The sequence below is a fragment of the Coloeus monedula genome, assembly GCF_965178545.1.
Source record: "Coloeus monedula genome assembly, chromosome: 3".
In the NCBI taxonomy this organism is placed as follows: Eukaryota; Metazoa; Chordata; class Aves; order Passeriformes; family Corvidae; genus Coloeus; species Coloeus monedula.
In genome coordinates, this window is record NC_138783.1 from 58,082,752 (window position 1) to 58,108,926 (window position 26,175).

The 26,175-nt window shown below is 35.9% G+C and overlaps 1 protein-coding gene across 1 annotated transcript in view; it reads left to right on the forward strand.

Annotated features, from left to right (window-relative positions):
* The window catches only part of VWA8 (von Willebrand factor A domain containing 8), a 181,253-nt gene that overhangs the window by 52,887 nt on the left and 102,191 nt on the right, over positions 1 to 26,175 (forward strand). Inside the window, exons 13-20 of the mRNA XM_082278807.1 lie at positions 4,237 to 4,397; positions 5,564 to 5,677; positions 12,909 to 13,077; positions 13,370 to 13,447; positions 16,410 to 16,525; positions 17,489 to 17,595; positions 19,501 to 19,607; positions 22,189 to 22,260. Of these exons, the coding sequence (XP_082134933.1) occupies positions 4,237 to 4,397; positions 5,564 to 5,677; positions 12,909 to 13,077; positions 13,370 to 13,447; positions 16,410 to 16,525; positions 17,489 to 17,595; positions 19,501 to 19,607; positions 22,189 to 22,260 (924 nt within the window). The remainder of the gene's footprint in view (positions 1 to 4,236; positions 4,398 to 5,563; positions 5,678 to 12,908; positions 13,078 to 13,369; positions 13,448 to 16,409; positions 16,526 to 17,488; positions 17,596 to 19,500; positions 19,608 to 22,188; positions 22,261 to 26,175) is intronic.

Sequence of the window (26,175 nt, forward strand, 5' to 3'; positions counted from 1 at the left end):
CAAAATACACCAAACATAACGGGATTTATTGTTGTAAGTGATAATTGTCAGTGCTGCAGGGAAACATTAGCATCAGGTTTAATGCAATACACTGGTCTCTTTCTTCCATCCCTTTTCTGCTTTAAATTTTTTCCAGACGACGTGGAGACGTCCAAAGGAAGAAATGGCAGCAGCATCTGATTTAAAAGTGTACTGGCATGTGGGGAGAAACACTGGTAGAGATGGGTGGTGGAGTTGAATGGTTGAAAAAGTGAGAGGAAAATAGAAAAGAGAAATAGTGATGATGATGTAAAAAGACAGTCCATTTTATGTTTTCCTGCACTGTAGAGAACCTCTCCAGACAGGATCCCACTGCTTTTCCTTCCCCCAATATGGCTTCAGCTGATAAGGGTGAAGACTTTGAAACTCTGTCTGCAAAACTGGAGTCAGACAGATGACTTCTACCCTTTTCTTATGCTTTAATGTGGCTGAGTGTGAGCAGATTTGGGTTCCAGGGCTACATATCCTCATCAGTGTAAGGTCATGTTCATAGTAATATACCTGGATTTCCAGCAGTGTATATTATCTTTTGTATAGTGGTCTATTAAAATAGGCATATAGCTTCTGAGCCAGAGCTGTGTCTCCAGCTACTCTGCGTACTTCTCTCTGTACTTGTCACTGTAAACATAGTTTTAATTCATCCCAGAAAAATAACTTCTGCAACTTGACAAACCTGCTCAAGGGCAAGCACACCCTAACCCTTGTATTGGTGCACACAATAAAATAGATACCTATTTGGTTAGATACCTATTTGGTTAAAAAATTAGATACCTATTTGGTTAAAAACATGGCCGCTGTTTCTCAGCTTCCTACCTTTAATTAGTATGGCTTCGATGAATATGAGCAGAAGGTTTCATTTTTTGAGGCACATGAGCAGAGCTGACAATGGAACTATTATTTAGTAAACATCTTTCTTTCAAAGGGATCTGTAATTGCTATGCAAATAAAATCTAGGAAAGGATTTGAAGTATTTCCCACTGAAGTGAACCTTTCCTTTGGTTTCACCAGGGTTTGATCAAGCTCAGAGGGCAAAGGGATTTTATAGAAAGGCTTTTGGTGATATCAAACAGTATCAAAAAAGCAAGTAAATGACTGAGAGCTGCTTGTTCTCTGTAAATTCCTGTGTAGCCAAGCCTAGGTAAATCCACATATGTATCTATACATAGAAATGTTTCCTTAATGTATAATGTGTTACATAAACTCAAAACTTTTTACAAAAAGCAGTGTATAAAAATATTATTAAACGTAGCTGAGCTATAAATAGAATTTTAGAATGCAATTGTTTTTCTTAAAATATATAACATATCAGGGGCTTTGCATAGCAGTGTAATAGGATAATTTAATGACATAACAAATGTTAAATTCATACATTAGTTCAGCAGTGAAGACTATGAAAAGTTTGAAAATGCTCTAAATTTAGCATTTTTTTCGACTTTGGTTCAAAAAAGTGTCTTCTGTTTTTTTCAGAGAGACATCATACTGCCATCCATTTCTAAAATTAAGGAGGCCTTTCTTTGTTCTATGGTTCATATTTATTTTCTGGGAATTTCTGCAGGCAGAAAAATGAGTAGAGGGACACTTCCCTTTGGTCTGCAGCAATAGCACTGTTTCTCCTCGGGCTCACTGAAGAAATGAGTTCTTGGATTTTTTAATGTGTATATAGTCTTTGCTTTTAATATTTGCTTCATCATTCTTTGCAACTGAAGTTGATTTAAGGACTTGAATAGTGTGAGAAGGTGTATCTCTCTAAATTGATTTCACAGAAAAAACAACTCCAAAAGCTTTTATGTTGTGAGGTGAAAATCAAATTACGTATAGTAAACCTTTTGGAACATAGATCATCTCTTATCCTAATAGTTGGCTGAGAGAGTAGTTCCTGTCTCTGTTGTGATATCTGACATCATTATACGGATTTCTCATTATATGCAGTTCCATGTAGGTAAATTGCTGAGAAAGGAAACTCATCCTGATTAGGAAAGGTTTGTTTTTAAGTTGTCTCTTAATGCAGTTAAGCAACAGCAAATGAGAAGCAGCAGCCAGCTAGTGCTTTGTGGACTGTAGCTAGGGAACTTTTAGTTCAAATTGCTTAAAATAAAATATTTTCTCCCCCTAGAGTTTCAGAGGGGGAAAAAAGTAACAGTCAAAGTGATGTTACAAGTTTTCCAGCAACTTGCTCCTCTTCTTCCCTAGCAAAAACAGTTTTGTAAGCACATCACTGGTGTTTGTGTACTGTGATGTTTTTGTTCCTAGGACTTTTTTTTTTTTGCCTGACCTCATAATTTTTCTTTACCAAATGCTTCCAGTTTTTTATTGGAGAAATGCTAACAAATGATGAGTCCAAATTGGCATGAAACGCGGGAAACATAGATTCTTCACCTCATAATTGCCAAGAACATGATTAGTACTAGAAGCCATGAAAAATGACTAGGTTGGAGGCTTGTGTTGATATAGCTGCTAAAGGGAGTGGAACAGAAGTTATCCTACTCGTTTTTTCTCCTAAACATCTTTTTTTTTCCTGTATACAAACTTCTCTAGAAAATAAACAATGAAACATAAAACACATAAGTTATAATGACTTACAAATTAAAATAACCTTTGTTTCACAAGGCAATATATTGTTGCCATTGCTTTGTCCAATATAAGAGGAATAATTAATTCTTATACTTCAGTTACTTCCCCTCCAAAGGGAGTATTATAACATTAGTTTTGATATCATATATTAAATGATTTGAATAAAATTTATTAAAAATTAGGTTAAAGTAAATAATTAGAAACAATAAATCACTGGGCAGGTACTTAGCCATAAAATAAGTTCCTTACAAAAACTGTGCAGGTGTTAGCAATGATATTCCTATTTAATCATCCCTAAATTGAATCTCATTCAACCATTTAAACCACAGTGTTATATATCAGAAAGCATTTTGCACAAAATACTCCTCTGAGTTTATCTGCAGAAAATTAATGCATGGTTCTCATAGTTGGAATTAAAGATGGACATGCTGTATAGCACACCCAGTCAGTTCATACTGTGTGTTGTTTCATTTCTCTTGAGATGAATTATCAAAAGGTGTGTTAGTTAAACATTCATTATGGCATTTACTAGCTGCTGAATGCATAGTTCTTAAGCAAGTCCTAAACCCACATTTTTCTCTGTCTTCTGTAAAAATGTTTCACGTCTAATTCATTAATAAAATAGGAAAGAGTGAACACAGCAGTAAAACAACAGAAATGCAACAATAAAAATACGATATGGTTTTGTGGATTTGAATGTGAGACTTTAAATTAGACAAATGTGGAAGCACTGAAGGAACCAGACTTTGTCCTGTTATTTTAGGTCTTTTAAGGAAATGTAGAAAAAGGAAATGATTCAGGCCATATGATGTAATGTATTCTATTTTTATTCTTTAAAGTTCAAAGGGTTTATAGTTGTGAAAGGGACATATGCAAAAGCTACAGTTACAATAGAAAATATGTTTTTATCTGATTTTAGGTCAAGTTGTGTTCACAGCACAGCCCAAGGAAGGAATTTAGTCTTCCAGGTCACAAAATTACTATTGCATCTTTGTTTTTCTAGTGCTTACCTGTTGTAATGGAACATCTAGAGTATGTGTGCTGGAGGATATGCTAGATGTTGGTTTTGGTTTTGTTTTATTCCTTAAGCATTGTTTTGTGATAGGCTATGTATTTTTGATAAATTCTGTGTTACGGGCTTCTTTATTACCCTGTTCATTATTCTCTGATGGTTCCACTGCATTTTCCTGCTGCAAGGTTGAATGTCATGCTGGTTTGTGTTCAAGATTAGTCATGAAATCTTTGCTCTTTCACGTGGCTTCCATATGAAAGAAATAATTCTTGTTTGCTCCAGGTGTAACTTGCTGCCCCCTTCTGTACACAGGGCTGTGTACAAGTTGTCATTTGCTTGTGTTTTGTTAAAGGGGTAGAGGGGAGAAAGGCTTTTGTTCTTATTTCAAAGAGGTAACATTGACAAGTCTAGAACTTCCAAAGACTAACCATTAAACATTTTGTGAGTAGATTTGTGTGTGTATTTCTAATACTCTTTGGAAAAGTAATTGAAGATTTCCTGCTAATCTTCCTAATATTCTTGGGAAGAACAGAATGCAGTTTTTTAAGGAGAAAGCGTGTACTCATAAATTAAGAAAATGGATCATAAATACATTCTTCTGATGATACTTCCAGGATATGACGGCTAGAGATTTGCTGCAGCAAAGGTACACGCTTCCGAATGGAGACACTGCTTGGAGACCGTCGCCACTCGTCACCGCAGCTCTGGAAGGAAAGCTTGTTCTTCTTGACGGCATTCATCGCATTAACCCCGGCACTCTAGCTGTACTCCAAAGGTCAGCGTGGCAGCCTGGATAAGTTGGGTGCTCGTGATGTGTGTATTGAGTGCATGCATACTGAGACCTTAAGTTCCTGCTGGTGAATATGGCTTTGGAACTTCAGGAATACTGTAAAGATCAAGCTGAGCATTGAGTTTTCATAGAAGATGTAGTGCTCATTTTTTTTACTTAAAAGAAGAAACAATTCTTTGATTTTTTGTAAGCCTAAAATAATACAGGAAGTTTCAGCCTGTTGTAAATTTAGAGTCTAAATCTGAATTTTGGAATGAGCTAGATTTTATTCTAAAATTATGAAATCTAAAAACTAGTAATATTTGTGCAACAATTTAAAAATGCAGGATGTCAGAAAACATTTTAAATACTTTGAGTGCATTCTGCTTCTAAACAAGTATGTTATGAAGTATGTTACACAGCATACTTTATATTGATTGCAAAGAGCTCTTTCTAAACATTATTTCATAATTCAGTAAAAAATAAGTTAAACTTTGCAGAACACAATAATAGCAAATACTATGTTAATAATTATACTGTCAGGTCAGATTTTTATGCTATTTTATATGCATGCATCATGTACTGCCTTTTGCAAACTAAACGACATTGTGAGCTTTAAAAGCGGGTTGTAGCAAAAGCATTTTCTGCTTTCTCTTATTATATATGTATGTAGAAGGACAGAACAGAGAATTACACTTGCCTGTGTTTTTGCTTTTTCGTATGTTTAGCTTTCCCTTCTGATTTTTAGTTCTGACATGTGCATGTATTGTGGATAATCAACTTCTGCATATCACAAAATAAAAGCTGGGTCTGTATGTATGTTAATCATTAAAGCCAGCTGAAAGATAGTCCTTCAAGAAATAAAAGTATATTACTTGGTACAAGCATAACTAAACAGCTGTTTCGTGCCGTTTATGCACACTCCACTGGTAAGACAGATTTTTTTATTTTTCATATTCTTACCATTTGGATTTAAGCTAAGTTGACTGACTATGTGCTAAAACTTACGTATATTATTTTACCTCCATGCATGGATGCACCTTGAGTTAGTATCATTTTTTCTTTTTACTGTGGCCCATGTTAACTGAGATAGGTTTAAAAAAAACCTTTAGTTGTTGTAAGTGTTTTAAAAACTAATCAAAGGCTAGATAGAGCTTATTCTTTATTTTCAGACTAATACATGACAGAGAACTGACTCTCTATGATGGCACAAGATTGTTAAGGGAAGATAGATACCAAAACCTGAAAGAAGAATTACAGCTCTCTGATGAGAAACTACAGGAAAGGTAATGTGTCAGCTACAACAATAGGATGAAACAGCATTTCAATTTTTTCTTCTTTTTTTTTTTTTTTCTAATAAAAAAACCTGAAAAATGTTTTTTTATTTAATTGATGCCTTCTAATTGCTAAGAGAAACATCTTTTAAACATCAGGTTCCTCCTGAGCTCTATTTCTTTTTGTGGTATGGCAAAATTATATCCTGTTTAGAATGCTTGAAGTAAAAGGAAAACATTCAATATCCTTTAAGAGAAGGAGTTAGAAATTGAGGAGAAATTATAAGTAGATACAAAAATAGATCTAAAGCTATATGATACTTAATTTTGGAACGTTTTATTAAAAGTCTTGGAAAATAAAGCTAAATTGAAGTTAAATACTAGTTGTTACTTTCTTTTGCCTCATGAGCTAGAAAGCTGGTATTTAATTTACAGCTAATATGGGGCAGGAAATCCTAAGGATGGGTTGGGACCCATTATGCTTATTCTTTTTGTTCCTTTACTTCTACTTGTCTGCTAGAAACATTCCACAGATGGAAGTGTTTCCTAGTCCTCTGAGGCCATATTTGATACATGGTCAAACAATGCTGACCAATTTTCGTTAATGGGAGGGAAATTGTTGATTGTGTCTCAGAACAAACACAATCTAATATTCTGTAATATATAAGGAGCTAAACATATTGTGATTCTGAAATGGATCCACTCTCTAAAAAGAGTGATGGGTTATAGCAGGGGTGCATTCATGATGTGCCATATGTTTTCTCTCAATTGTTTCACTGAATCTGTTTTTTTTCTTTGACCTTCATAGGCCCCCCCTTTAGAAAAGCTGCTTTTCTTTTACTGTCTAGTTGTTTCCATATTTCTGGTTCCCTTTTTGATCAAAATACAGTGGATTAAAAAAAAAAGAGGGCAAGAGATGCCCCACAAAACCAACAAAAAACCCAAACTTTATTCTAAGTTACTTGTTGCAAATTGTATCCACTCTGCTGAGGCCATACACCTAACTAGATGGTAATTTCCTGCATTTGTTTTATTTGAGCGAAGAACTATATATCAGGGAAGTGTTCTGTTTATCAGGATTATTAAGCACAGACTTTAAAAAGAGCAGCAAAAATCTCCAAGGGCCCATCTGGGATGGTGTCCCAAGTTTGCATCGGGCTTTGTGCTATGAGATACGTCTGTTGTGCCAATCTCCATGTTCATGGTCTTGTCCTAGGTGCTTTCAGGCAGTGGCTGTAGCTGTTTACCCTCTGGCTTATTGCCAATATACTCCAAAAACGTGGACAGTTCATCACACATTCCTTTCAGAGCTGCCACTCCTAGTGGATTAAATCTCTCTCACAAGAATAGAGATTTACATATGGATCCTGCACATCCTTTTTTGTTCTAACAATGGCTGTTTTGGCAGTGGAGTCCCTTTAATCTTCATTATCTGTTAGAGCATGAGCACTGTCCAAGCTGTCTTCTTTAATGATTGTTCTGCAGACCCTTTTCCTTTCTGTATCACCTCTGTATGTACTTTCCTCCCTTTCAGTCTCATTGAGTAACCTTTCGGTTCGGCTGTTCAGTGGTAATTGTGCATTGCTTTTGGCTACTTTGGAGGCTCCAAAAGTTGGGGGCTTTTTGGCTTTCCTTGAAAGGCTGTCTCTATTTCCTTCAGATCTCAATGTACTGCTTTTACCTGTCCACCTCGATATTTTTCAATATAGTGTTTTGTGAGTTGATAAGCTCCTAATTATCTGTTTGACTGACAGTGAGCTTTCACCCTCTAATCCATAAGTCAAGGATGTCTGTTGTATTGGACAAGAATGCATTTCTGATTAGTACTTGGTCTTAGAAACAGATACCCCCATTGTGTAGGCATTTTTTTATGTGGAAGCTCAGTGTGACCCATTTAGCATCATCTTGGATGCAGATGAGAATTCTAGCTCCTGAATTATCTGAAGTCCATTTGTCTGAGAATCCTACCTTCTCCTAGGTGAAATGTTCAGTCTGCCCATGTTTTCTGTACTGACTTATTAAAATACCTAGGTTAAAGTAATGCAAACGTGTAACTACTTCTTTGGTTTTGGCTTTGGGCTTCTTTGGCATCACTGGACAGCTCCTCTATAGAGAGGGTACTGTTCTCATCAGCCCTTGAGGAACTGAAAGTGTTTCAGGACCTCGTCCTGGTTTTGGTGCCTTCCATATTCTGAAAACATCACTACCTTTTAAGTGACTCCAGGATGTGATGTCAATAAATGCTGTTTGATTCCAGGACTGTATTCCTCCTTGCTATTATTCCCTTTCAGCAGTGGTTTCCAGTCACTGCAAACTTCTGTACCTTCCAGTGTTGCAGAATCCAGCATTAAATTGTATCTGAGATACTGACAGCTGATTTAATCACAGATTTTAATCATGACAGTGCTAACCATTCCTCCTTTGCCTGCAATATGTTGTCTATGGAGAAGTTACATAGAGTATGTTGTAACATGAATTTATTAGCAGATTGGTTGGGCAAATTCTTACCTAAATCATAACTAGGAGATGCTTTCCATATTGATGAGAGACATCTCTCTTGCTGTATGTCAATGACTGTGGCTAGTGGCCTTAGCTGGATTTCTGATGTTAGACAAAGATGAAAAGACAGCTTTACTTATCCTAGTTTGCTGGATTTGACTAAAGTAATCCAGTATGACTACTCTTTGCCACACCTATGGAATATATGATGTCATTCCAAATTTTGTTGGGACTGAGTCTGCAATGTTTGCGTGACACATTAAGTTTACCTAATTTTCCAGTAAGGGAATATTAATGTGTTCCTGCAGTTTTAGTATCTTTAATTTTTAGTGCTTCAATAGTCACAATACTCATATGTGTAGTAGGGGAGAAAAAAGAGGAGGATCAAGAGGTTTGCTTGGGTTTTTTTACTAAAGGGATGGTATTTCAAATCACTGTGATCTGGAGAAATCACATGGCTCTGTGTACAAATACAAATAGTATTACAGTAGAGAATGTGAATATGCTTAAAACATGATGGTGTTACTAGAAGTGCTGGACAAAGAGGAAAGTATGGTTTGGTTTTCAGATTGTTTTCAGTTTTTGCAGTTTAGAGCACTGTTATTCATAAGTTATATTTTTGACAACATTTCAAAGTTTTATTACTTTTGTAAGAGCTAATAAAGTATATTCTGATTTTAAATGATGTTAATTATTGTCATTGAATAATATGTTCATGATTATTTCATTAGATTTCTAAATCTGTAGAAAAAATTGCATTTTTCTAAGAAGGGTTTCAGGCTGGTGGGTACAATAGCTCTCTCAGGAGTGACAAGTGCAAGCAGTGCATTGCCCTTGGGACATTTTGGGATACTCCTTGGCCTGCTGAAAGTCTCTAAGCTACAAGGTAACTAGTGGTGGCCACAGAGTCCTTTTTCTTATATTCTTTATTGTGCCAGGTTGGCTGTGAAGGTAAATAGTAATGATTATTTTGGACCAAACCACTACACTAAGTTAGCGAATGGTCATAGAAAGAAGACATTCGCTCCTTTGAGGAAACTAGCAATTCATGTTTATGAGTTTGAGGAAAAGAAAAAAAGCTGCCCTTGAGAAAGTGACAGATGGTCCTTAAAGATATTTTACATAGAAGGAAATTATAGCTGCTGATACTTTATTCATTTAAAGGTTGCATGATTCATTTCCCTGAACAAGTTCAGAGAGTAAGAGAAAGTGTGTCCAAGTACTGTGCATATCCAAGATTTCTGCATAGAATTTCTTCGGTAATCATCCATTTCTTCACCAAGACAGATACTGTCAAAGTAGCACACAGCCTTTACAAATGAAGCAGCAAAGTGTTTGTTTGTCTCAGGATGCAGTATTTAATCTGTGTGGATATACCACCCCCAACACACACAGATGCTAAGGTCTTGGTGTGGTGAGCAGAAAGGCAACTATTACAGGAAAATCTAGGAGTAGGTACATAATAGGATAGTTCAAAAACTAAAAGAAGTCTCTCATAATGCATGGGTGATTTTAATGCCTTGCAGACAGAGGATTATTTGCCATGTGATTAGGTTGAAAGGGAATGTACAGTAGATGAGACAAATATGAATTGTGGCAGGGAGTGAATTCATCAAGCAATAGAATTTTTATTTGCTTTCATTTTTACATTTTTTAGCTTTTACTTCATTTGTTGTTTAGGAGTTTGGCTTTTTTCCAGTTTAGTGAATTTTAAGATAAAGTCATCTGTTAATTTTAGACTGTGGTGAAATTTAAAAGAAGCAGCAAGAAAATAACAATAAATCATTTTGGTCCCAGTATTATTATAATTACTAACTTACAAAATTTGATAGAAAATGAGATTTATTAAACCATGTTATAGGAAGAGACAACCAAAAATAGTTTGGTCTTGCAAAGTGGCATTAGAAATGCCATTCTGCATTTTATTTTATTTTTTGATGAGAAGATTCAATTGCTCAGAACCATGGTCAACAACAAGAAAATCTTTCCCTAAAATCACCCTGATCACACTGTGTGTGATTTTCTTTGTAAGAGCAATGGTGGTAATCCTTGGCTGAAATTAAACAGTGATGTCAAAAGGACACTGATTTTATTAGGAGGGTGCCTTGCTGCCTGTGTTGTCAGCAAATGTTTAATAGAGAGAAGGATAGAGACTCTGTGCATGAATCAATTAACATCAAATCTTCCCACCGTGTTTGAGGCTCATTAATTTAAAAGATGCCAAGTTTTTAACAAGATACACTTACATCATCTGTAAACCCCACAAGATTTCTTGTCATGTCAAAGATTTCTATAAAGTACAGCTCCATGTAGGAGACTTGCTCTGTAATGTGATGGAACAACTTTGAAGCTCTTCAGTTGTGCTGATGGAAGGTGGGAACTTACAGAGCACTGCAGAACTGAGTAGTTTATGGTATTTGCTTAATAATACACTTAGCCTGACATTTTCAGCACTGCAAACATCAGTCCAAGCAATAGGTTTTTGAAATAGTTTTATTCATGTTTACAACCTGGAAACCTATAGCAGTGATGTTGTCCAAATCTAGAGAATAGGTCAGTGAATTTAACTGGTATTACCACGTTAGTTTGCCCTGACTTTGCATCTCCTCTCCTCCCGCTTCTTTCCGCGCCCTCCCTGGCTGTTCTCACCATGCCCTTTGAGGTGATAAAAAAGAAATGTGATTCCTTTACCAGGAATGATAAAAAAGAAATATGATTCCTTCACCAGAAAAGTTGATTCCTACTTGTGTTCTCTTATGGTATTGCAGAAGGGCCAGAATTTGATGGGTTTCTGGAGGAGGGTTGCTTTTTTGCGTAGTAATGTAAGGGAAGGTAAGTCTGAAAGTATATGTATTTATCCGATCTAGGAAATGTTTTCTTCTGTAATAAAGTTGGCTGATGTTCTCTGACCTTCTTTTATGCTTAGTGACAATGACATTCCCATTGGTTCCTCTTTCATGTGATGTTTTCAGACATCTATTTCTATTTTTATCAATCAGGGAGTAGCTTCTAGGCTTATGACTTTCAGCTGAGAATAACTCATGCCACTGCCTTTGTTTGCTTTGGTACAAGAGACTGCTGTAATTGCCCTGCTGTATCACAGGTATATTGGGATGAACAGATGAGCCAACTGTGCAGTTGGTTTGTCAGTTTATGTCTTCAGTAATTTTTATGGAAAATGACATGGTAACAGCAATATAAATTGCCTAAGCAAATTTCACTTGCTTTTTCCAAATAAGCATCCTCTATTTTAATAAGAGTACTGTAAAATCAGTTAATGAAAACAGGCCTTCCTTGCACAAAATTTGACTGGCTTTTGTGTCTGACATGTTACTCCATTGTTTCTGCTGCTTCTGGAGATCATCTCAGTTGGTCAAAGCATGGTGCTAGTAACACCAAGGTCACAGGTCTGATCTCTGTATGGGTCATCTACTTAAGAGTTGGACTTGATGATCCTGGATTGCTTTCAGCTCAGACTATTCAGTGATTCTGTGTGATGCTGTTATCATGCAGGTATGCTGATTAATGAGTTCCGATGAGTGCCCAGTCAGAGGAGGTGAAAATACTACACAGATAAGGGATACAAAAGATGCAAAGAAGGCAAAGATATCAAAATCCATGGCAGCAGTCTTTTAGTTCCCTAACATACACATCTAAAAGTTGTATATTTAAGTTTGTGTTGCAAGTTCCCGTTGTCTTCAGTGGAGTCAAGACTATTAGTTACCAAATCCCAAAGTGAGAACTGGGAAACACTGATATAAGATGGCAGGTCAGTCCAATAAAGACTTAAAAAACAGTAATAATAAAAATACCTTTTACAACCAGGAACAGTGCATGTGTTTTCACAGGAAGCTGTGGAGGCAGATAAGGTGAAGAACGGAACTTCAGAACAGTATTAGAAAAAATTTTAGGGCAAAGCGAAATGAAAGCAAGTAGAGATCTGTCCCCTGATGTCTTTGAAGATATGGTTGTGGGTGTTGAAAAAGCATGAGGGGGACAGACTATTGCTTGTGGCTAGACTTTTGTGCTTGGTTGATTTAAGGAGCCAGGATTGCAATTCTAAAGTTCTTGTAAATCTTGTAAATCTCCACGGGAGAGACTTGGCTCTTCATGCCGACTCTAAAATGAGCCAGGGGTGAAGTAACTGGTTTGGTCTTTGAAGCATAACTTTCAGGAGTGTTATGAAGTTAGGCATATTAATCCAAGGACCACAAAGAGCATCTGTAAGGGAGTGTTTCTAAACTGTTACTAAATTCAGCTCTTCACAGTATCTAGGCAAATCTCTAGTGTCATTCTTTCTATCAGTTTAATTCAGTAAAAGAAGTTACTCATTACTGCAGCTGTGGTAGGTCTTGTTTTCTCCCTGAGTTGCCTCTGAGACACCCAGTTTTAGGTAAAGCACTTGTAAAAGTCCAATAAATGACTAAGATGTGCCCCTTTCAGACATACAACACGGTAAACTGTAGCTTAGTTGATGGTATTTCTCCATCTTGAGGCATGCAGGTCCTGTTGCAGATGAAGAGACTTGGGTACGCTTCTGAGGATTAAAAATATGTAAAGTTATAAAATTTCAAGTTGCATTATGCAGCCTTTTTTTTTAAAAATAAAATTGCATTGCAAATGATCTGAATATACTATCATATGTTTCAGTACAGTAATTTATCTTTTTTCATTTATTGTAAAAATTAAATCTGATATTCATTGCTTAAGCCAGGTAATGCATTTTTTAAATCTTTTTTTGCAGGTCTATCTTTCCTATCCATCCTTCTTTCAGAATAGTGGTCTTAGCAGAACCTCCTGTCATTGGAAGTAGTACCCAGCAATGGCTGGGTCCAGAGTTTTTGACACTGTTTCTTTTTCATAATGTTCGATCTTTAAGCAAGAGTGAAGAAATTGAAGTTATCAAACAAATGGTAAGTACATTCAGTATTTTAGGCACTTACCAGCTGTTACTTACTGAACAGGATTATTTGCTACATAAAAAATGTATTGCTGTTTCAGTGTAGCATAAAGGAGCTGATTTTCAAAGTTTATCAAAGCAGCATATCTGCTTATCTTTTAATGGTATAATTCTTATTTTAATATTAAATGCTACTGTAATAAAAAATACTCTGTCATAAAGCAACTGTGGCAACTGTATGCTTATTGCATATGTGGAATGTGGATATCTTGCAGTAAGATTAACACTGTTTTTCTTTCAACCAGATTCCAAATGTACCCAGTGTTGCTGTGGAAAAGTTGTTGTCAGTAACACACAAGCTTCGGGAGACAAATGATACCACTGTGAGCCCCTTTTCTTCTTTTTTCTCTTTCAATTTACTGTCTCCTACTGTGACTTTCTTAACAAAGGCTGGGTGAAACTTGCTAAGCTATAGCGTGTTTCAAAGGCTGACTAATTGGAAAACCAGCCCCAGAAAACTGCTGCTGGCAATTACTGTGCTGCATACGATAAACTTCTTTGATTTATAATGTATGTATTTGGAATCTCCATAAGTAAAGCTTTTAGGAATTTGCACAAATGCCAGAGAACCAAGAACAGAACACGCTGTCAGTGAGTTTAGGTATGTGGCTCACAGTGAAGCATGCTGAGGTGCCTTTTGAATGTGTATGGATATAATCACATATTCAGATATTTTTTGATTGCTTTGCTTTAGTAATTGGAAAATTGATAGCTGAAATTATTGGAGCTTTTTGAGCAATAGGAGCTATGTAGTTGTTATAAAATGACAATGGGCAGCAGCAGAGACTCAGAAAAGAGAAAGTTCCAGAACTCCTGGCTGCCTTACTGCCATAGGCTATTCTGTTAAAGAAGTAATGTCAAGAAAAATAAATTCTGCTAACAAAGTGACCACAGAATTCTTTAAAAAATATAGAGTTAAATCATGGTGAAAAGAAAAAGAAGTCATTGCTATGGCAACTAAAACACAGCATGCTTTTGATGTAAGTAAAATGTAAAACATTTTTAGTGGAATCCAGCAGTTTAACTGGTATGCAAATTTAATCCATTGTCCTTAGTTTTCAGGATTTTAACATTGGTAATAGTTCTTATAGTTTTACTGTTTAAGAAGCTGAGAGAAGCTGTTATGCTCTTTTGAGCTTAAAAAAGTAAGTAAAAAATTGGTTTCTAGGTACACTGTTGAGACAGTTGTTATAATTATCTGTTGAGCTTCCTACATCTAATGTATAAATGTATCGGTTTTGATGTACTTGGAGACATACCATGCCTGAATAGAGCATCACAAAAATCCTTTCCAAATATGTGGATATCTGTAGAATTGTGAAATATCTAAATGAATTATGTGATACTGGATGAGAAGTGAGTCACAGTATGGCTTAAGGGAGGATTCTTGTAGATCAGCAGTGACATGAGACATGTTGGGAACAGCACACCTGTGCAGAGAGATGAAATGTGTGCCTCATGTACGTTAGGCTATTTATAGAGTTGTCTAAGTAAATAAGCCTCTGCCAGAGATTATCCTGAAATATTAACCATTGTTTAAAGTGATTTTGTTACAATAGAATACCTGTAGATTGTTCACCCTGTGGGCGTTGTCTGTGTCTTTGTAATTGTTTGCTTGATTTACAATAGAATCTGGAGATCACAATCAAGATCCTGTTGAATTAGATGCCTCATAGATACATATTAAAAAAATTGTCACTAACACAATTTTGAGTTTACAGCTGTTCAATATTAAAAAAAAAAATCAGGTAGGAGGGGAGGAAATTTTGTTGACAAAACTTTCAATTACCAGTTGCAGATACTCAGAGGATGTGATACAACTTTTCCTTAGTTAGGAAGAGTAAGGATAGAGCACTTACCCTTCCCCCTTGCCCTTGCTTCAGGGGTGGCTGAGTAGGTGTTGAAGTAGCACATGAAATGCCATTTTTCACATCACAGTGTCCACAGTGCTGGCTTGTAAACTGCAGTTGTTCAGAAGATGCTTCACAATCTTTTGTCAATGAAAGCAGGAGGAGCAGGAGTAGTAATCTTTTCAGTTAGCCCATTCTAAATAATTCTTGCTCATAGCTCACAGATATGCTAAAAAGTATTATTCCTTGGTTTCTCATAATTTTAGAGAATTTTTATATTATTTAGTAGAAGTGACTAATTTTTTTTATTTAAATGTCTTTTTGTAAAAATGGCTGGTTTTCAGGGGAAGGAATTGATGATATTTCTCATGCATGAAAATTAATAAAGGGGAAAAAAGGGTCCGAAATTCATGAAGTGTTGCTTTTCTCTATTTTTTCCTCTGGATTTCAAATGTCAGGACTTTTTTTTTTCCAATTGAAACAGTATCATATATTAAGGTAATTTTAATGCAATTAGAAATCTTACATAAACTTATATAAACCCAAACAAAACATTTTGAAATTACCTAATTAAAATATTTCACTTGACCCAGGCAAAACATGGCGTGACTTATCAGATCACACTCATTGTTGTGTGTTTCCTGCTAAAATAAGGAACCTATTTGTATTAGATACCTTCGTCCGGTAGATATAATTATAGAACGATTTCTTTCTCAGTCTTTGGATCTTTCTTTAAATATATGATCACTTGTTTTGTGGTTCTGTTTGTTTGGGTTTTTTAATTTTGCTGTGTTTTTCTGAGGTCTGCCTTCCCAAGCATTGAATAATTTCTGTAAATCTTTGCTAATCATGTTCAGTTTTTAGCATTTGTTTTAACATGTGGACAACAGCAAAGGACACAGTGTTCCAGTAATGGCCCGCCCAGAAGGCGTGTGCAGAGGTGATAAAATCTCCGTACTGCTGCCCAGTGTTGTCTTGTTTATACATCTAAGAATCCTGCCAGACCTTTTGCCAGAGCATTACGTGTGGAGCTCATGTTCAGTTTGTGAAGAGCAGATGAGTTTTTAGCACGTTGATCCTTTCACAGTAGCTAACCTGCTTGTTATTGCTGATATTAACATTAATATGTTATGGTTTATATTGCACATAAAATTCAGTTCACAGATTATTTTTCTTCCTGTTGCTTATCAAGTGATATTTTAAGGCTGATATTTTGATGACATAATGATTTCCATGACAGTGACTTATTTCAAAAAAATACAGAATTACAAGCATGCCTATTAAAGTGCTTGAGTTGCTGTAGAAGGCACAAAGCATCTATGAATTAGGAGAAAAGTTGAAATAATTCCTTTTGGAGTACGTTTTTCTCCTGACTTGTTCGATCTAAATCCCTCACATGGATTAAATAATTAAACTACCCTGTATTTTTTGACAGGCACAGTCACTGGCCTCGTTTTTATCTACTCGACAGCTGTTGCGAATTTGTCGTCGACTGTCACAATATCCAGATGAAAGCCTTTATGATGCTGTTAATAAAGCCTGCCTTTCCAGGTAGAACTACTAGTTTTGGTGGAAGTTCAAGAGCTTCTTGGTCAGTTGCTAAAGCACAAGATAGCTTTTAATGTGTTGTAGTAAATTATGCAATTTTTGTCTTGCTCCTTGAAGTTGGTCATTTTAAAAAAAATGTTCCTGTGGTATTCTCAAACCTGGAAGGTAAGTAGAAAGGACATGGTACTCTTTTCCCATCTCTATGAAGATAGGTCATTACATTATATAAATTAGGTCACCGTTATCAGCATTGCTTCACTGTCTACAAACACTCTAAGCAGATCCATATTGATGTCTAGCTTGACTGATGTTTCATGGACACTTGGTTTCAGTTCTAAAAGCTCTATCTAGAAAAGTTATGAGGGCTTCTTTTGCTTTGGGATTTTGTTTGTGGGTTTTGGTTTGTTTGGGCTTTTGTGGTTTGGGGATTTTTCAGGGTTTTTTCCTCTTTTCAAAAGAAAGCAAATTCTTATGATGAAAAGGTTTGGAGAACCGGAAGGGCCTGGTTCTAGACACCTCAGAGCTTTCTCTTTCTCCCTGGAACCTGAGGTCCTAGTGAACTGAGTAATGAGAAAGGGTATTTCCAAAAAACCTTTGTTTCTGTTGTAGATCTTACTTGCAATGGAGTGAGGACATTACATGCCTCCAGTTCTAAACCACCGTACATTACAACCCTATTGCAATATTTAATAACACTGAAGCCTTTTAAAATGAGTGCACAGCCATAAGTGTAGTTCATAGCCTATGATAGAAGCTCAATTCCTCTCCTTAGGGATAGGTGAAATGTGGAAGGCTATTTGTGAAAGGAATAGATGCTTAGAGTTTGGAGGTGCAAGTGAATCTTCATTTTAGATTTTAGATTTTAGATTACATTAGATTTAGATTTTTAGATTACAGAAAATACTGAAAACTTTAAAAATAAAAACCCCTTAAAATAAAATGTCCCTATTTTTCCCCTTGTTTTAGATTTTTACCAAACCTCGCCAGATCAGCTTTACATAAAAATTTACAGGATTCTGGTATTCAAACAAGTCCAGATGACACAAAGAAACTAGAGGAAAAGGATTACACATGTAAGCTTCTGCTATCTTTTTTTCCTGCTCTGAATGAATGTTATTTAGATTGCTGGATGTTTAAAGGTGTATTAATTATCCTCAAAATTAAATGTTATTTGCTTCAGTTATATCTCTGACTTTTTTCTATCAGAATGTATTGCTGCTCTCAGTATGCTGTATTGTCTGCTGAATTCCCAGCTCATGGAATTTTATTTTCCATCATGTGTAAATGTTTCTCAGTCTATAAGATCCACGGTCTCAGGCTTTTTCATTTCTTTTCATCACTGATAGCTAGTCTTCTGTACAGTTACAGCCTTCGTTTGATCTTAACATTTCTCTGTTCTCTTTTTTTACCATTGCTTCTTTCTCTCCCCTGTTAAAATCAAAATCAACCATTTTTTGAGATTCTTGTAAAAGTTTTGTGCTATGATTTGCTTTCATTCGGGAACACACTTCATTGTTATTATCTTCTTTTTATTCTCTTTAAATTGCTGTGGTAGTTGCATGTCACCTTTATCAAGCAGGTCTATGTTTCTTTGGCTTGTACTCATTTGTAGTAGCCTTCAGGGCTATGCATATATTTCTGCTTCTGCCATTTTTCTCACTTCTACTTTCTCATTCCTGTGTGATTCCCTTCATGCTAGCTGTATATCTTTTCAAATCCTCTCTCAGGCAGCACACTGTGAGCAATTTGCCATTTTCCATTCACTGTGTTTTTCCTTTACTCTGCCTCACCAGTGTTATCTCTGCTCTTGTTCTTCTGTGTATTTGTTCCCAGTTTTGTGATGTATTTGATTTCTGTATTTTTGCAGTGCAGTGGTAAACATATCTTTGGTTTTAATTCATGTGAATTCTGTTTTTATGTGTTTATTTAGGTGTGTGTGTATATAAAAGTAAGTATGTAGATACCCATATATTACTGGATATATTGTTTCTATTATATGCAGTATGTGTATATATAACTATATACAAATGTATATGCAGCCATACATATATACATATATGTGCAACCATCTGTGTGTTACTGTGTCTCTTATTTACATTTTATATATATATAAAACCATGTATACAAAATAATTTGTAGTCTTGCCAGTTGTGTGATGCTACCTGCTTACATCTGCCTACATCCCTTGAAATTTCTGTTTCTCTGTTTCATGCCGTAAAGGCAAACAGCTAAAAACATCTGTCTAGAAATAAGGGTATTTTCAGTTTTATACTATGCTAGATTAAGAAATTACTAGCAAAAAAAAGATTGTTTTTATTGCAGTGTTATTATTTACATTTAGTTGTTATTTTCCTAAGGACTGAATTTATGGTTCTTTTGATCTAAGAAATTTTTCTAATGTACTTTTTCTCTCAGAGCTGTAGTTAAGGGATATTTCAACTACACAGTGCTGAAAGGGAGAATCCACAGTGGCTCTGTATGGTTGTGGTGGGTGTGCTACCACTCTTGGCTGAGCACCCACACAGCCACTTGTTACCTTGCCCCTGCACCTCACTCCACAGTGGGACAGGAGAAGACAACAGAAGGAAAGGAAGTGTGAAATCTTGTGGCTTGAGGAAATGTAGCCTAACAGTATTGGTGATGTTCCAGTACTACAATGAGAGTGTGAAATTAAACCAAGGCAGTTGTCACAACTTCTGGTGTTTCTTATGGTACTTTTCCATAAGATCACTTTATCATCATTTATTGTAATACACTTCTTTACAGTTTTAAAGAGAATTCAAATTCATGGTAATGCAGCCTTTTATAAATGGATACTCTTCTAAGTGTGCTCTTTCGTTAGATAGAAATCACTTACTGCAAACCACAGCCTTGTTAAAATTTGTAAATTGTTAGTTGCACATGTTGGGTATTGATTGCATGTCTGCTTAGAGCATGTTGTAAGAAATGCATTTGCTTGTTTCCTGAAAAACAACTAGGTGAAATAAACAATGGTATTCTGAAGATAGGGTCTGTGACCATGCCGATTTATAACTCAGCTGAGAAAATGAAAGTGCCAGATGTTTTATTTTATGAAAATGCACAAGTAAGTACAAATCTCTGACTTCTGAGTTACAAAACTTTGTTAAATGTGTACTAATGGGTATGCTCATATGTGTAGTAAATAATATACTAACTAAATTTTAAGGATATATTTCTGAAGTAGTTTCTTTAGTCTTAAATTTTTCTCATAGCATTTTGTGTCCTTTGGAATATTTTGCTACTGAAAGGCAACACTGATAGTGTGATCTTGTGAAATACTTTGTTTTTAGAGGACTGGTATGGGTTTTCCATACTTTCCGTTCCTAGTCATTTTTCATACCTCACTTATAATTTTGCCCCAGAAAGACTATCCTGCATGGGTATCACCTCCTAAAGGTGGTGACAGGCCATGCAAGGGGAACAGATGACAGACTTCTTCATCTTCCCCTACTAACATTTCATGTGAAATTTTGTTGTGTTGCTATTTTGATAAAGCACATAATTTGTGTCTGTTGGAAATGAAATCCTGAGTTGTGCTAGCACTTAACACCTGCATTGCTTTTTCCACCTTCTTGCTTATAGCTTCAGAAAACTGTAGACAAAACTGTGTTTGGATTTTATTTAGGGAATCTCTGTTAAGAATGCTGCAGAAAATGACCTGCTCTTCTCTATCTGTCCTCGAATAGCTACAGTGCTAAGTGCTGAAGGAAACAGCAAGCAAATACCAGTCAGGATAGATGTTCCAATTTCTAAATGAATTCTGCTTTTATTTTCTGTATTGCTACTTTGGTCAGTCAAGCGTTGGAGTGATCATTTAAAAAAACCTGCTGGAGAATGAATTTGATTGGAGTTTAGTGCAGTGCTTCATTACCAAAAAGCTACAGAAATAAACTGAAAACAGAGAAAAAGATACGTCCTCATCCCTTTGCAGTGCTGCACAGTGTAATGAAACACATAGATTTTTGCCTTTGTATGTTTGGTCTTGAAACAATTCACTTTACAGTGAAATTTAATATTGCCACAGAACGTTGCTGTTGATCCACAACAAGTGGCATAGGGATGGGAATATTTTTTTAGGTAATATGCCAAATGCCGTTTTCAGGCCAGGCGTTGGGGAACATGGATTGATAAAGGTGACACAATATGGATGTGTCTACTTACAAGTCTTTTGCGTAAATAGCTAATATTAAATGTCTGCATGCATCATAATACAATGCTAATCTAAGTCCTGGTGCAAAAAAAGAACCGTACCACAACACAAAAGAAGTATCAATACATAGTGCTCCTTGTGGGTAAGCTGCTTTGCAGGGGAACCATAATGTACACATATTTGTTCAATTTACGATAAAAAAAGTCATCAAAAGGATGTATTTGTGCCTTAGAATACAATTTTAAAATGTAATCAGTATGTGTGGTAAACTGACTTCCTAGAATTTCTCCTGTACCTGGTCAAATTTATTCTCATCAGTTATAAATTGCTAGTGTATACACATGCCAAAAAATAGAATAATTTGGCTTGAAGTGCTCTCCTTAAATTGTGTATTGAGTATTCAGTAGTCTTTTGAAATGCCTGGTTAGGATTTCATGGTATTAAGCTGTGTTTACAAGAGTTTCTTTCCCCACCCTCAGCCTGTGTTCTAGAGAGATCTGGAAATTTAAAATATCCTTCACACAGAAAATGAGCATTTCTATGCTCAGAAATTATAGGCAAACTACTGATTTTTAATTTTTATTTTAATCAAGTACTAGAGATGAGATGATAATGTGTTTATTTAAAGACAATCATTCATTTCTCTAAGTAGGTTGACTGACCTACTTAGAGATGACCTATTTTTACTAGATACAGTGGAGAAATAGACACGACTTCATTGTGGGTAAAGTAGTCTGCATTGCCACATTATCCTGAAATCCTTTCTATCCTTTTAAACAAATCATTTGTGAGAAGCAAGATAAGGTTAAATAATGTACTGTGTGTGTTACCTGTTATGATATTGGATATATGTAAAAATATACCTCCAGCATTTTGGCTTCAATTAGTCACATATGAATTAATAATTAATAAAAATTAAATACTTAGGCAGATACTGCAGGACACATATAAACACCTTCAGACTTGAGCATGCATTTTCCTATCTTTGTTTTCCTTGAAAATAACATTTGATTAGAATAGAAAAAGTGTATTTGTTATTAAGTTCTACCTGTTGTTTAACGTTTAATAAAATATAGGTGTATATTTAACATATCAACTGTCTTTTATTCTCTCTGTTTGGTTTCTGTAATGTTCTACCAGGATATTGCAGGAAAATTGGCACAAACTAAAAAACGTTCTTGCACTCTGGGTGACAAGCATTCAACTAGGCTAAAAGGAAACATACTAGAAGTGATTACAGAGAATTAAAAATATTTAGGGACATCAGGCACCCACAATCAGTTGAAGCAGAGGATGTAAATGTTTCGTGTTTCTAGTCACTGGATATATTGCCTCTGCTGTTATTGGCTGAGCGAATAAGTAGCTGTAAGTATAAAGTTCAGAAATGTTTGGCCCCAAATTCTTGAAGTTAAGTTCCTGTTGTACCACTGTCATTAGTGAATGCATAAACTTGAGAGCATAAAATCGAGTGAAAATTGTAATTTTGTTTCTCTAGCACATGATGGTGATGGAAGATATGCTCAAGGACTTTCTGCTGGGAGAACATCTTCTTTTAGTTGGCAACCAGGTGAGTTAAATATTTCTTGCAATGCGTGGAACAAACTCATTATTTAATAATTAAATTAAATCTCTTTTTTGCTTCTTTGAAATTGCATTCATTTCTACTACTGAGGTATTTGACCCATTTTTTAATTCCTAGTTCAACAGTGTCCAGGGGTTTTTATGGGTGCATATTTGTGGAAATGTAAATGCTGTAAATATTTTTTATATGGCTGTCGGAGTAAAACGTCAAGACATTATTCACAGAATATTCTGAGTTGGAAGGAACCCACAAGGATTATCAAAGTACAACTCCTAGTCCTACACAGGACCATCCCCAAGAATCACACCCTGTGCCTGAGAGCGTTGACCAAATGCTTCTTAAACTCTGTTAGGCCTGAGCACTTCCCTGGGGAGCCTGTTCCAGTGCCCAAATACCCTCTGGGTGAAAAACCTTTTTCTGATATCCAGTCTAAACCTCCCCTGATACAGTAATAGTTATATGTAACATCATTACCATTAAAATCTTGGGTTAATGGTTTTGGTTATCCTTCTTGACTATGTATCAAACCACTCCTTTAAATCTCCAGGGGTAGGGAAGAGGTGTACACTTCAGTATTATCTGAATCTTATTGATAGCTAAATATTAGTTTTCTCTAAAAGAGTTACAGATTTGTATAGGTCTTTGGCTAGTATCTTTGCTGATCAATACTTTATTGGTGAGGTTGACTTTTCCCCCATAAAATAATCTTTTAGTTTAGCCATCCCTTAGCAAGGAAACAATATTTTTTTTGGCAGATGTTTCACTTTTTGTTTTGCAATAGTCTTTAGAAAATGTCTAACACAAAGCACTAATGATCTAACCAACATGGCAAGGAATATAAAATGCTAATTATTATTAATGTGCATATATTGAAGTATAGTCTCATCTGTTTAACTTCCTTGTTATCAGCTTGAATTTAAAAAGATGGTGTATTTGAAAGCTCTCTAGACTTTTGATGGATGATGCCAGCTTCTCCAAAAGGTTTAATCTATTCATAAATAGAAATTGATCTATTTCATAAATGAAACAAGATGTATTTATTTCATAAACAGTGCTGTTTATGCCTGCTGCCAAGCTGGTATTGAAAATGTTATATAGTACAGATTGCCTGCAGCACCTGCTCTCAAGGAATAGCAGGAGTGGGCTCAACTACAGGAAAATAGAGGCAGAGAGAGAGTCCTTAATGACAACTTTTGCAGTCCCTCAGTGCCAAAGGAAGAATGTAGCAGGCCTGGGGACAACAGCACGCAAGTTCTCAGTGGCTGCCAGACAGGTCCATGGTGAATGAGGCAAGTCTGAAGTCAAGCTGGGAAGTCAAGTCAGCAGGTCCAGGCTGGGATCAGCAAGATAAAGGGCCACGCACAGCATCGCCACAGTGCTGGTTGGGAAGGGAACCAAGGAAAAGGGCCTGAGTGTAAATGCAGCTCCCAAGGCATGGGGAACGAAAACAACCCCAATGAGGCAGGAAAAACCATGTCAGAGCTGACTTTCAATACCAACAAACAAAACCCTAGGCATGGGGAAAGAATTTATGTAGCCCAGTGGTACAGTCAGAGCTCTGACACATGCCTCATTTGGCAGAAAAGTTTCAAAGACTATGCAAGTACCATTATTAGGATATAAGGTATTTTTCGAGCAGTTATATTCTCGTCTCTAATAATTTAATGCATGTCACATTTTCTCCCATCTTTCGAGTCTCTAATTGAAGAGAGTATTAAAAGATTTGACTGGGTTGAAGTATTGGAACATACTGCTTTGATTCCAGACATCAGCTCGGCTGTACCATTAAGTTGGAAAATGAGTTGATTTGATGAGCTTTCTCTTTGGCAAATCAGTAATACAGGTTTTGGTTTTTAATTGCTGACATACTTCTGAGTGCTTCCAGATTTACTCTTTACGAATTTGTTCCACAGTTTTTATGTGTGACTAAGAAAAGGCCAATAGGCCTTTTCCTTTTGAAATACTGTTTTTAAGTTTGAAACACTGTATTTGCCATTCTGCAGTCTTTCATAACCACAGCAATCATTCTTGATTTCTCAGGAATGATCACTAACCATTCAGAAATTCCTTGGCTAATTCCTTAAATATATTATTGTCAATCTGTGCAGCTTGTGATGATTCATGTTCAAGTACTTTAAAAGCAACCATATTACATAAATTGTACTTTCATGCTGTATGTGCAGATACCTCCCCACTGAAGATATTAGACTTTTCATCCATTTTTTAAAAAGAAAATTATTTTAAAATAGGATTCTTTTTTATGTTCAGTTACTTTTATCAGTTCAGTCTGTTTAAGAAGCTGGGGTTTTGATTGCTTGTTACATAGATCAGTGTGTACCTGTGTTTCCCATTTGGAAGACGCAGATAATGATTTTGAGGAGATACAAAGTACTGGTTTGAGTTCATTTCTGTTAAACTTCTTGTTAGTGAATGAATGAATCATGGAATTCAGTGTAATAACTAAAAATTCAAATGCTCTGAACCTGGGTATTTCAAAACATATGACTAACATCCCTTTGAATGCTTGTGTCATTTCCTAGATATTTAAATGAGTTTGCCTTAGGACATAATTTGGTCCTTCAAAATGATGTCTGTGTGAGTATCTCCATTCAACTGGGATTTAATGGGCAAGCTTGACCTGCAGTCTTTCTTTTAGAGTCTGGATTTGATTTTAGTTGGTTGACTAAATGTGGTTTTCCACCATTGCCTCTTTCATTTTCAGAACACATGTACACAGACAAAATTCCTGTTAGCTTAAGACCCCTGTCTTTTCAAAATCTGTAGATCTGCTTTCTTCTATATAGCTAAGAGCTGGCTGATGAGTCCTTTTACCAAGATTGTTTTCAAGATACAGACTTTGATGATTAGTATCAGTAAATTATAATTCAGTTATCTTGGTGGACGTTAAGGACTGGCTTTCTTAATGAAACCGAGGAGAGTTTGAAGACAAGTGTTAGATACCACCAGATATTTTTAGAAGTGCTCAGCTTCTGAAGTAAACTACTTTACAACACCCAATTCGTGCTTGTTCCCTGGGGCTTATATGGCCCAGGATTTCACAGCATAAATGTTTTACATTTATGTTTTATGGTTTTGTCCGAATATTTGTTTACAGTGGTTGATGATTTACTTTGGGTGGTAACTGGAATGTGTTTCCATTTCATATACGAACAAACAGGTTTCTTTGAGTTCAGTGGATGGATACAATTTTTCAGCTATGAAATAGCTTTCCAGTAAAGGACATGCCAGTGCTTTAAATATGGCTTCTGATATTGCTTCCTGAATGAGCCTGTAGTCTGAGTGTGAATGAGATTGTCTATCACAACCTGTAGTTTTGCAAAGCAGCTGCAAAGCAGCTTCTTCTTTGGCTGAGAGTAAGATGCTGCATATTACTCAGACCAGCAGGCAAAGAACAGGCAAGAGCCCCAACTTATTCCGAATGTTGCAGTGACTGTTTACGTACTCATTAAAGACAGTTCTTGCAGTGGCTTTGGAGCTTCATGAGACAGACTGGAGTAGTGATTCTTACTACCAAGGAGAATTTTTAGGCTGTGTTTTTGTGATATTTTTCCTGATGGACAATGTGCAGTTCATGGATTGGCCACTACTTGGTATCTTTTACTGTCTCCTTGGATTGTCTTTGGCAAATGCAAGAGGAACTGTTAATAAATAGAATTTGTCTATGTGGAGAACCCTTCACAGCCACTGTAAAAGTGGCTGAAATGGTTTTATTTTGTCTCACAATTTTAAATGTTAAATGTAACATTTCCCAGATTGTTTAATTTGGAAGTTATGTAAAGAGATGTGTTGGATGCTTTCACCTTTGTTAGTCATAGGTGAGGTCTTGGCAACCACGAGCTGTCTTTGAAGATACCAAACATAGTATTTATAGTTACATAG